The sequence below is a fragment of the Macrobrachium nipponense genome, chromosome 27 (assembly GCF_015104395.2).
Source record: "Macrobrachium nipponense isolate FS-2020 chromosome 27, ASM1510439v2, whole genome shotgun sequence".
Lineage (NCBI taxonomy): Eukaryota > Metazoa > Arthropoda > Malacostraca > Decapoda > Palaemonidae > Macrobrachium > Macrobrachium nipponense.
This window is the reverse complement of record NC_087216.1, coordinates 40,846,365-40,859,214: the sequence shown is the minus strand read 5'-3', so window position 1 is coordinate 40,859,214 and position 12,850 is coordinate 40,846,365. Positions and strand designations below refer to the sequence as shown.

At 36.7% G+C, this 12,850-nt stretch overlaps 1 protein-coding gene across 1 annotated transcript in view; it reads left to right on the top strand.

Moving 5' to 3' along the window:
- Positions 1-12,850, top strand: part of LOC135201047 (translocating chain-associated membrane protein 1-like) — a 58,483-nt gene that overhangs the window by 19,525 nt on the left and 26,108 nt on the right. Inside the window, exon 3 of the mRNA XM_064229894.1 lies at positions 1,684-1,799. Coding sequence (XP_064085964.1) covers positions 1,684-1,799 — 116 coding nt within the window. The remainder of the gene's footprint in view (positions 1-1,683; positions 1,800-12,850) is intronic.

The window sequence follows — 12,850 nt, the reverse complement described above, 5'->3', positions numbered from 1 at the left end:
AGAATTTTTTCAAAAGTTGATATTGGCCCATGTTTTTACTTAATTTTATGGAGGTCACATTCTTGGATTTTGAGAGACGGGTAACTGTCACTGATTGGAAGTTGTTAAATGGTAGGAATTCCGATGACTTTCTGAAGCAAATGTGGGTGTGTCAGTGCTAGTTTCATTAGATATGCATATTTTTCCTTAATATAATTGATTTCATGGTATTTACCTTATATACTCGTGTAACACACTACTCGCATACCATGCAACCCCCAAATTTTTATCATAAAACAATTTGATCATGTATCTCATGTAACATGTGAGCTCAATTTTTTAGACCAAATTACAATAGGCTAACCTCTTTTCCTCCTTTTTATCTGTCCCATTTTCTAGGTAGGCTAACCCCTTTTTCCCCATCTCTATCTATCCCATCTTCTAGTTAAGTTAAAATGAGTAAAAGAGAAAGCTAAAAGTATCATCAGTAATGTTATACTTGTTGTGTAAATGCTTACAGCCAGAAACAGCTGATTTGCTATGAACAATGAATCTGATAACTAAAGGGGCTTGCTTGCATTTCAACCATTGTACGATAGTAAAAAGTTACCATAGTTAGGTTACAAATGACGTTAAAAAGAATAGGACTGATATATTTTTACATTACTAAATCCTTATTCTCTATGGAGAAAAGATCGGCAAGGGCATATATGTACTGCTAAATTTAAGCTAATAGTTGTAGCTGAAGCTGAGACAAGAATGTTCATCTGCTAACGACTACAGTATTATCGTGCATCGGCAACATGGAACTTCGGTATAGCACCATCAAACTCGACCGTAAATAAAATTTGAGAGAAATGTGTTTTAATCAAAACTATTTGGCTTGAAAGAACACATTTTACTCTTGTTCACTCCAATAAAAGATAAATATGTAAAGCTCGTAGTATTCTGATGAAATCAAATGAAAATATGGAATGCAATCTGTTGATTTTTTTACTCAATAAACATGCCCTCAGCGCCATCCACTAATGAAAAGAATAACTAAATTTAGTTCACGATGATATGAATTCAAGTGATATTTTGCCTTGAAAACATTTTGTATAACGTGAAGTAACCTTGTCCCATATCAATAGAGTATCTTGAGATTAATTTACGCTAACTAAAAGCAAGAAAAACACACTGATTTGACTTTAACACAGCAAAATAAACTTACCTTGCAATTGCCCTCAGCTGATTTCCAAACCAAAACATTGATTGCTATTTTTGTTTTTTATAATATAACAATAGTAATATGAAAATACATGCAATATTATTGGATGCAGTGAAGTAAAGCATAACTTTTTAAAAGATCCATGGAAAAGATGCATATTCATTGTGTTTGTATTTTATCAAACGATACTAGTATATGAATATTACGTACGCTAATTTTATATTGTATGTATGATGCGACCCCCTTAAAATTAGCTCCAAAATTAGGTCTTCAAAAGTTGCATGATATGCGAGTATATATGGTATATACACAACCTAATACCCGAGTATCTAGAGTTCTATTTTAGGCTAAGTAATCAGATCTTGGTCCAGAGGTAGAATTTTTCACTAACCATGTGATTCGTAGTATTAGAAGAGTATCAAGCTTATTTTCTGTGTAATTGGTGAAAGTTCATTAATTTTATTGTTGATATTAATTTTTCTTTGATTTTTCAGAAAATAAACAGAAAACTTCATTTATCAAAAGTAAAGCATAGCAAATTCAATGAAAGTGGCCAGCTGTTGATATTTACTGCTGTATCTGCTGCTTGGGCCGTCAACATACTTATAAAGTAGGTATTGCCACAGATTTTTAATTAGTTTATGTATCAGAAGAAAATATAATTTAAATAACTGCAGGCTGTAGGTCATATGTGTGTCTCAAGCATACAGAATATAGTAATCCTTCAGTTGTCTGGATCACCATTATCCAGAACCCAACATTATCTGACTCACCCAGACCAAGGACCAAGGCTTCATAGGTACATGATATATAATACAGCCAGTCCCTGGTTATCGGTGGTTCCGTTCCGACGGTTTGATAAGCGAAAATCTTTGATAATCAAAAGTAGGCAATTTTCAGTGCTTATCAGTGCCGATAATGGGAATTTTGCTACAATAACTGGTTAACTCTTGATGGATGGACATGCTCACATAAGTAGCAATAACAAGTTTTGGGTGGTGGACAGAGTGAATCATGGTTAGTAACAATATTATTTGCCATTGATTTGGGGGAATCAGGCGGGAAAGAGGTACCATTATGTCTATAGCCCATAAATTCACTTTTATGATAGTATGTCAGTTATAAATGTAATTTTGCAAAGAAGTATTAGAAAAAACATGTATAAATCCAAAAAAGTTATTTCACCTTTGTTCTTGGTAAATTTACATAAGTCACAAATTTCTTGTCTGTTTTGATATTGTGTGAGCTATAATTATACTTTTATGAAATAAGATAAATATTTATTAGAAAAATCATGTATAACTTTATGAAATTTACGATTGTCTTGTAAAAGAGGCCCCACAAGGGGTTGTAAATAGTTGAATATGAATATTCGTGAAAGATAGGGAAAGTTTTTAGAATTTATTTTCTTATACCATGTCCATTAAGGGTTAATGGTGCCTCTGCTGGGTATGGATTGGCGCCAGCACTCTATTATCGACACATAAAACTGGATCGTCAATAGCCATGGCTCCCTTACTTGTACATGGGAATAGGTTCCAAAACCTATTGCGGAAATGCAAAAATCCTTTCTGAAAATGCTTACCACTTCCAAATACCCAGTGCCTCTTAAACTAAAATACATACTTATAAATGTCTTATTTTAACATTTCACTACTTAACCCTTAGTGGACGGGTAAAAAAATCAATATGCAGCTCCTCAGGCTGGGTAACCTTTGAGGTCGGCTAATTTACAACAGAAAAAAATCAATGGAAAGAGGAAGATATGCAAATGCACATGGTGAAAGAAAAAAAATTCTAAAAAATTTTCTCTATCTTCCACAAAAAGTTGAAAATGACTATTTACAACCCCTTGTGGGGCTTCTTTGACAAAATAATCATTAACTTAAAAATCATTCATTCATTATTCCTCAAAAACATAAATGCTCCCTCCCTCTATCTCAAGTTAGCTGTGCATCACTACAAGGACGAATTATTTTGTTAATTGTTTATGCAAAATTTTATTGTGAAAAGCTTGTTCTTTCATTTACGATTTTGTTGAATATGGTTACACTATACCATGTCACTCATTGCACCCAGGTTTGACTCAGTCAAGATTTTTTTTTTTTTATTTATTCCATTTGATTGTTTTCATATTTTATTATTAGTTTGTTAAATTTATTGTGAAATTCCTTTTTTTTTTTTTTTTTTTTTTTTTGTGCATACATAACAGTAATATTTTAACTCTCTTCTCCTTTTCTCCCTCAACATATCAGTGCTCCTCTTTCAGCATCTAGTCAGCTGCACGTGATGTCACCGTGGTGACGTACGATTTTGTACAAACCTTTATGCTAAATTTTTTACAGGCATTCCCTGGCTTACAATGGGGATTCCGTTCGTGAGATGCTTCATAAGCAGGAAAATTGTCAAAAATCCTAAGAAAACCGTATTTTTAATGCTTTGGGTCTCTTAAAAATTATGTATGATGCCTATTTTTGCATTTTTGGAGTCTTATCTTCTGTCAGATTGGAGTCGCAAGTGTTGTAACCCTGGAACATGAATCATAAACCCAAAAATAATTTCTGATGGATATAATTGAGAAGCGTTGTAACCTCAGAACGTTGTAAGCCGAACATGTCGTAAGCCAGGGACTACCTGTATTGAAATGATTTATTATTTTATTTATCTTGTTAAATATGGTTATCATTAAACTATACAGGCAGTCCCTGGGTTACGACGGGTTCGGCTTATGACGTTCTAAGGTTAAGGCGCTTCTCAATTATATTCATCAGACTTATTTCCAGGGGTAATGGGACGCATGTTCCAGGGTTTACGACGCCTACAACGCTGATCTGGTAGATGAAATGTGACACCAAAAATGCAAAATAATCAATATTTGAAGTTTTTTATGAAAAATACCATAAGAATGCAGTTTACATAGTTTTCAATGCACCCAAAGCATTAAAAGTAAGGTTTCCCTGGGATTTATGACGATGTTCCGGCTTACAACGATTTTCGGCTTAGATGAGTCTCAAGAAGGGAACCCCCGTCGTAACCTGGGAACTGCCTGTACAGGCAGTCCCCAGTTAAAGGTGTACTCAGTTAATGGCAATTCGGTTTGATGGCACTTGTCTAACGCCATAAAATTAGCAATTTATGGCACCATAATGGGCCAAGTTTCAGTTATCGATGCTATAAGGTGCTGATGATAGAGTTATGGCGCCATAACATACCTAACAGAGTCGCCATTAACTGAAACTTGGTGCCGTAAGTCATTGAGTTTTGGTCAATGTCGGTTTTCGCTTACCAGCACCCTGCCGATAACCGGGGACTGCTTGTATTGTAAATGAAAAAATATGTTAATACAATTTTTCTTGTAGGGTGCAGTAGGCCATCGACTATTAGTATAAACAAGATAATCGGTTAGTTCAAAGTATGAGGATTTGTTCGATAAACTCTAAAAAATATTATCAAATTTCATTAAAAAAATGGAGTAATTGACATAAGAAATGTTCTACAAATGAGGTACCACTATATATATACCGTATATTTCGGCGTATAAGCCGACCCTTTAGCCCAAAAAAATCATGCCAAAATTAGGGGGTCGACTTATCTAATGGTAACAAAAAGTGAATCTTTATTATTTTGGCATATCGGTACAGGAATCCAGGCTTTACAGTTGGCTAATAACAATGACAGCCTGTTGAGGTAACTATGTATGTAAATATCCAGTATTAAAAACATTTCACACTGTAATACGACAACAATAATACATTAGAATATCCATTACCTTAAATGAATGAAAAAAATCAAAAGTAACTTGAAGAAACCCCAATCGCACAGCAAGTGTAAACATTGCGTAGCCATTTGTACTACAGTAATTGAGAAGGATGCGTTCACTGACAGTTTTGTATTTACCGGGGTACTGTTCAAAAACATTTATGGTATGAAATCTTTATTTATCACTAAATAAAATAAAGAAAAATTGTATTTAATAGTAAGTATATATTAAAATCCTTCAAAATTACTTGAGTCATCATCACTTGAATTAAACAATTCATCAAACAAATTATCATTCACGGTTTTTCAATCATAAGGATCCCAAGTTTTGAATCTGGTGAATCAATTGCAGATTCGTTTTCCCTTCAAATGAGCCTGTTTATGCCATAGAAGAACCAATGGTCAAGGAATATTTTCAACATAATAATAAATACCGGTCACGTCGTTTTAACAACCCAATCAAACATTAACTTGAGTGGCAGTTTGTACATACATATATACTTAGGTTGTTATGCAGCGTTAGTTAGGGCTTTGTTTGTTTACATTACATTGAGTAACGTATCTTTCGTTTCGTCATTTTCTAATCATATTTTGCCGGTTATATCATCTTTTATATACTACACAGATTTGTTAATATACCGAGTATATTACCTGTATTTCTTATGATAAGTAGAGCAACATATGTACCGTAATAACATTCAGGTAAATTTTAAATGATACGTTTTACCCTGATGCTTATTTTGAGCGTACGGCTGGCCTCACATTTTATAGGTCGACTAATATACCCGATATTAGTTAAAACCATAAAAATTTACTCAGAATTGGGGGGTCGACTTATACGCCGAAATATACGATATACGTATATAATTACAGGCAGTTCCTGGTTATCAGTGTACTCGGTTAATGGTGATGTGGTTTTATGGTGCTTGTCTAGTGCCACAAAGTCGTTGATATATGGTGCCATAAAGTGCCGAGTTCTGATTATCAGCTCCATAAGGCACTGATGATAGTTATGGAGCATAAACTACCTAACAGAGGCGCCATTAACCTGATATCAGCCCCACAAATTGCTGGATTTCAGTTAATGGCGGTTTTCACTTATCCGCACCACACCAAGAACGGAATCCCCGCTGATAACCGGGGACTGCTATAACAGGCTGAGTTTGGGTTATTTGAGCCATAAGGTGCCAATAGTATTGTTATGGCGCCATAAATCACAGTTTCCAGTTAATGGCTGTTTTCGCTCGTCAGCACCCTGCCGAGAATGGAACCCCCGCCGATAACCAGGACTGCTTGAATATATTAAAGCACAATATATTTTCATTGGGATGTTTGTAAATTGTTGGGAACTGAATACTTATTAAGTACTATATAAATGTAACAGAATACAATGGTACCTTGGGTTTTGTACTCCTTGGTTTTCTTATGATTCGGTTTTTCCAACGAAATTTTGTCTCAGGTTTCGTATGTTTCCTTGGATTCTTACACTCAGAAATGCTCCTTACAGGGCCCACTGCATGAGTAGGCCCCACACCAGTGCCTAAACAAAGCATCCTGTGTTCTCTCATGGCCCATTCTGCTTTTGTGGGCATTTTTTGTGCATATTTGTGCTTTTTTATTAGAGTACAACTGCTAAATAAGCCATCATGGTGCCAAAGAAAGTTCCAAGTGCCAGCCCTTCTTATAGTGGCAAGAAACACTATAGAATTTTAGAAAGAACTCGTAACAAAGTGTTGGAGGGTAATGCATGCGAATCACAGTAAGAAAATGCCTTCAAGTGCTGCTGTTTGTGAATTTAAGGCCAGCAGAGACTGGCTTGGTTTGAAAAACTCAGAAAGCGAACGGCTTGCGTATATAATGTGCCTTCAGTGATTCAGGACATGTTTACAAAGTGGTGTAATGTAAAATTTTTTTTGGAGAATCATCATCCCAACAAAGATGTAATACGTGTCTCCAACATCTTTAATGACAATGCTGTGTTCCACTTTAGGCACATTTTAAAGAGAGCAGAAACAAATGTCTCGGGACAGTTTTGTTGTGCAACAGGGGTCCAGTAAGTCTCCAGCTGGTCCAAGTGCCAGTGAAAACTAAAGAGGGGAAGTAACCCCAAATAGTGCCCGTAAAAAACGAAGAGTAGTACCCCAGATATGTCCTTGATACCTGAAATCCTTCTGGAGTTAGATTCCCCTTCTAAACAATAACCTCTCCTCCTCCTCCTCCTCCCCTTCTCACCGTCTTCCATATGCTAACAAGTGTCTTCCATTAACCCTCTTAAGCCGGAGCCCTAAAAATCAAAACGTCTCCCGTATGCCGGGCCTGGTTTGGAGTGAGCGCGGAAGTGGAAAAAATAATTTTTTCAAAAAATTACAGCGCGCGTACTTTTGAAGATTAAGAGTTCATTTTTGGCTCCTTTTTTTGTCATTGCCTGAAGTTTAGAATGCAACCATCAGAAATGAAAAATAATATCATTATCATATGTAAATAATGCGATATATGGTAGCGAAAAAAAAAAATTCATACATAATTGTATTCAAATCACGCCTGTGCAGAAACGGTCAAAGCTAAACCATTACTTTTTTTTGCGTTGTATTGTACACTAAATTGCGATCATTTTGATATATAATACATTGTAAAACAATAAAAGTAACACCGGAAAAATATTATCACAAAATGATGTACGAATTCGTAACGCGCGGACGCAAAAAAATATTTTTTTCAAAAATTCACCGTAATTCTAAATAATGTTCTAGAGACTTCCAATTTGTTTCAAAATTAAGACAAATGATTGAATATTACGATACTGTAAGAGTTTTAGATTAGAATTGCAGATTTCGACCATTTCGGACGAGTTAAATTTGACCGAATGTCGAAATTTTAATATATATATTTTTTCATATGCACATATTTCGAAGATGGAAAAAGCTACAACCTTCAATTATTTTTTATTGTATTCTTCATGAATTTGCGCACATTTTGATATATGAAACTCTATAAAAAGGCTAATATGAAAAGGAGCAAATATTCAGGATAATGCCATGTACGTATTTCGGAGACTTGCGGCCGCGAATCGGCGCGCGGAGTGAAGGTAATATATTTTTCAAAAATTCACCATAAATCACAATATTGTTTTAGAGACTTCAAATTTGTTTCAAAAGAAGAAACATGACGGAATATTACTAGGCCGTAAGAGTTTTAGCTTACAATTGCGTTTTTCAACTATTTCGGTAGAGTCAAATTTGACCGAACGTGGTTTTCTTTATTTATCGTGATTTATATGCAAATATTTCGAAAAAGAGAAAAGCTACAACCTTCTTCAATTCATTTTAGTTGTATTCTACATGAATTGCGCACATTTTCATAATAAAACTTTATGAAACAGCTAATTTTAAATGGTGCAAACATTTCGACAATCGCACAAAAAAATTCTGATTTTTTCGGAAGAGTTACCGCGCGAACGTAATTTTTTTTTTTTTTCATAAATTCACCATAAATCAAAATATTGTGCTAGAGACTTCCAAGTCGTTGCAAATGAAGGTAATGATTGAATATTACTAGAATATAAGAGTTTTAGCTTACAATTGCGTTTTTCGACCATTTCGGTAGAGTCAAAGCTGACCGAAAGTTGAAATTTTGCACTTAACGTTATTTATATGAAAATATTTCAAAACTGATAAAAGCTACAACCATGGGTTGTCTTTTGTTGTATTGTGCATGAAATTGCGCACATTTCCATATATAAAACTTTATGTAACGGCAAATTTAAAAGGGTGCAAACATTAGGACAATCGCACGAAAAAAATTTATCGGAAGAGTTATCGCACGAACGTAAGGAAAAAAAGTTTTTTCATAAATTCACCATAAATCGAAATATTGTGCTAGAGACGTCCAATTTGTGCAAAATGAAGGCAAATGATTGATATTACTATAATAGAATAGCTTACAATTGCGTTTCTCGCCATTTTCTGTAACAAAGTTACCGAAGGTTGAAATTTTTGCACTTATCGTTATTTAATGAAAATATTTCAAAATGATAGCTACAATCATGAGTATTTTTTAGTTGTATTGTGCATTGCATGAAATTGCGCACATTTTTCATATATAATACTTCATGTAAAGGATAATTTGAAATGGTGCAATAATTATGTCAAGTGACGAAATAATTTCCGAGATGTGTCACTGATACTTTTTAGTGCGATAAGAAAGAAATTCGCGCTTGCGCGCCTGCGTAGCGATTGTAAAACAAAACAACGCCTTGATCGTGAACTCCCAGCATCCCCAAGGCGCGTGATACAAAAGTTTTCGGCTGGTAGGCCTATAAGTATTTTTTCCGCGAATTTTTAAAAAAACTTTTTTGAGCCGACGTATGATACGTCCAATCGGCGTAAGGAGGGTTAAGGTAAGAGTGGTGTTAAATGTTCATTATTTGTTTCTTTATTAATTTTTATTTATTTCTCATTGTTTCTGTATGTAAAACTGTTTTATTTCCTTCAAATGTATGTTTTGTTGATATTTTTGCGGGTCTGGAATTCATTAATTGTATTTACATTATTCCTTAGGGAATTATTGTTTCAAATTTCATACTTATTCATACGCGGAACAAACCCTCGCGATGCCTCGAAAAATCCTAAATAAAAAGGACCACGAAGGTCAAAAGCACTCCCTAAATAGTGTCGAACATAAAACCAGTACTTAACTTTGATGCAGAAGGAGATTGACGATCCATAACGCAAAAACACAAGCAAAAAGCAAGAAAAATTACGGATGAGCGCAAAAAAATGCGTCGCAGCTCACGAAACGGCTATCTAAAGGGAATGACCGTCACTGCCCTAACGGCTACCTCCGCCGGTGGTAGCAGGAAGTGGAAGCCGTAGCAAACGGCTCCCTGTTTTACATAAAGAGTTTTGATGTGGAAAAGGCTAATTGGAGAGGCTGCTGTGTAGTGTATTTTCACTCGTCCCGCCCCAGTCCATAACCAACACCTTTTAATAAGGTGAGCGAGTCAGAATATTCTGACATGTCCAATTTAGCAGTTCTCTGGTATTATAGCAATTTTACCTTAGAAATAGTGCTAAAGGAACGTATTTCACTGGGCGACACGGCTTCCTCGCCCAGAAATAGATTTTTCCTACGTCAAAATCCTTTTATTTCCTGTGCAAGCTGGTAACAAATCAGATCAATCTAAGATTGAAAAGCAAGGAATCTGTGACCTCTGGCAACCCTGATCGTCTGATGTGTTGGGAGGCTGGAAGCCACGCACATACGCCGTGACTGGCCAGTCTTTTCCCGACCTCCTTTGGAGATATGTTCGCTTTCACTTTCTCCCCCAAGCCGGTTTTTTTCAGTGTGTGTGTGTGTGTTTGCGTGGATTTAGTTATGGATTTCCCTGGATCTTCGAAGGCTCGTCAGTGTATGTGCCCGGGCATTTGAGGATTCCCCTGCTCAAGGTTTTTGGCTTCTGTAGCAACCGACCCACATTAGACATGCAGTAGTTTGGAGGAGTTATGGTAGTTGGATTTGACAGCATTCTCAAGTGTCATTTGTAAGAAGAGAGAGAGAGAGAGAGAGAGAGAGAGAGAGAGAGAGAGAGAGAGAGAGAGAGAGAGAGAGAGAGAGAGAGAGAGAGAGAGAGAGAGAGAGAGTGGCTGTTTTGGTTGTTGGCTCGTTAGGTTGTTTGTGTTTGTGTGAATGGATAGTTAACAAGCGAATTGCTCATTTGGTGAGGGGGTTGTTGTGCCTGTTGGGTTGGTCATAAGTCTGGTCTGTATTTTGAGTCCGTCTGTGATCAGAGCCTGTGATGGTCAGTAGTGTCGGCAGCGGTCTATGAAGAGTATTGAAGGCATTGATGGTCAGTTATATTGTGTTATTTGAGTTATTGTTGATTTTGTATGTTTGAAGGTGGTTGTGCCTGTGTTGCTGAAGTAGTTGTGCTTGTGAGTTTCTGTTGTGTAAGAACAGTTGTAGTTGTGTTTTCCAGAAGTTGTTAGGGGGTTGTGTTTGTATTGACTTGTTGTTTTCTTGTTTTATGTTGTTAGTGATTGTTTGTGCAGTGTTCTTTTGTTGTATAGTTATTGAATTGTTGTCCTTGTTTGGTTGTTTGTGTATTGTGTTGCGACGGCCATATTCAGCAGACAGTGCAGCTCCTCGCCCTGAGTGCGTCAAGTAGTTGGTAAGTACGTGTTTTGAGAGTTTTTGTTTTTTTGGTTTGTGATCCCGCCATATTATTTATTGGTGCTCAACATGGTACTGCTGGTGTAGCAGCTACAGGACAGTTGGTGTGGTGGGTTGTATGATAGGTGAAGGAAAATGAGTATGGAAGGCTTAACTGAAGTGGAGTGGCTGGAGGAGGAGTTGAGGTTGGAGAGAGAAGTGAGAGGACGATTGGAAGTAGAGAATGAGAGGTTGAGGGTAGAGTGTGAGGAGCTGAAGAGCGAGTTATAGGAATGCTAAGGAGTGCGAAAGTGGAAATGAAAGAAGTGAAAGGAGTAGAACAGCGGATGGTTGAGAGGGTGGATGAAAAGTTAGGATCAATGATGAGTAAATATGACAACAATTGGGATATGTATGTAGGGCTTGCAGTGTGGGTATACAACCCCACACTGTAGAAGAGTATAGGTATGCCTCCTTCCAAGTATGTATGTGTTAAATTTTGAAAAGATTGTTAGGCCACGATTTGAGGAAGAAAGTGAGTGAAAGGTTTGAAAGTTTTAAGGTTGGCGATAAAGTATTGAAAGAGGTAATTGAGAGGAGGAATGAATGTGAATAAGGTAAGGGAGAAGTTTGAGGGGCCGTATGAGAATTTTGAAGTGGGACTGAGTGGATTGAGTTATGTTTTGGGGAAATTGCGACGAGATGGAAGTATGGATGAAGTGAGGGCACACTATAGTCAGTTGTGTAGGTGGAAAGATGTACCACAGTATGTTCGGGGGAATGCGATGAGTGAATGGTTGAAAATGAATATGTATTAGCTGAGTGTCAGTGAACAAATGGATCTGGAAGATCAGCAGTTGGTGTTGGTTGAGTATAGAAGTAAGTGAAAGTGTGTAGGGAAAGGGAATGAAAGGGAGAAGCGTGAACTACATGATAAGGGTGATAGTGTTGGAGTATAAACGGTTGATAAGGCGTGTAATACAGATGACTTTGGGGGAATGAATGGTACGTATAAAGTGTGTGGGTTTGAATTAACAGAGGTGAGTGAGATTTCAGTAGGAAGGGAACATAATAGTAAGGAGGTGGTTAGAAGTATGGATGAGTCTTCTCAAGAGTTTAATAGAACTATGAATGAGCTGAGTGGTTTGGTAGCAGAAATAGAAGAGGTACTGGGGTCAGAATTGGAAGGTGTGGATGAGATAGTGAATGAGATTTGGAGGGATGTTAGTGAGGAAGATAGTGAGAGTCTGAATGGAAGTGATTTGAAGGACATGAATGCTGATGTCAATGAGAGATTGTCAGAGGGTCCTCAAATGAGATCCAGTGGGCCTGCCTCCAAGCATCCTTGGATGTTGCGAAAGGTGATTTAGTGTGGATGATTTGAGTGTAAGGAGACTTTGTCAAATGTAACGGGAGGAATTATGGAGGCGTTATGGTAGTTGCATTTGACAATAATCTCAAGGTTCATTTGTAAGAGAGAGAGAGAGAGTAGCTGGCTTTTTTTGGGTTGTTGGGCTCGTTAGGTCGTATTTTTGAGTCGGCTGCCTGTTATCAGAGCCTTGTGATGGTCAGTAGTGTCAGCAGCAGTCTATGAATAGTATTGAAGGCATTGATGGTCAGTTATATTGTGTGTTATTTGAGTTATTGTTGATTTTGTATGTTTGAAGGTGGTTGTGCCTGTGTTGCTGAAGTTCTTGTGCTTTTGAGTTTCTGTTGTGTATGAACTGTTGTAGTTGAGTGTTCCAGAAGTTGTTA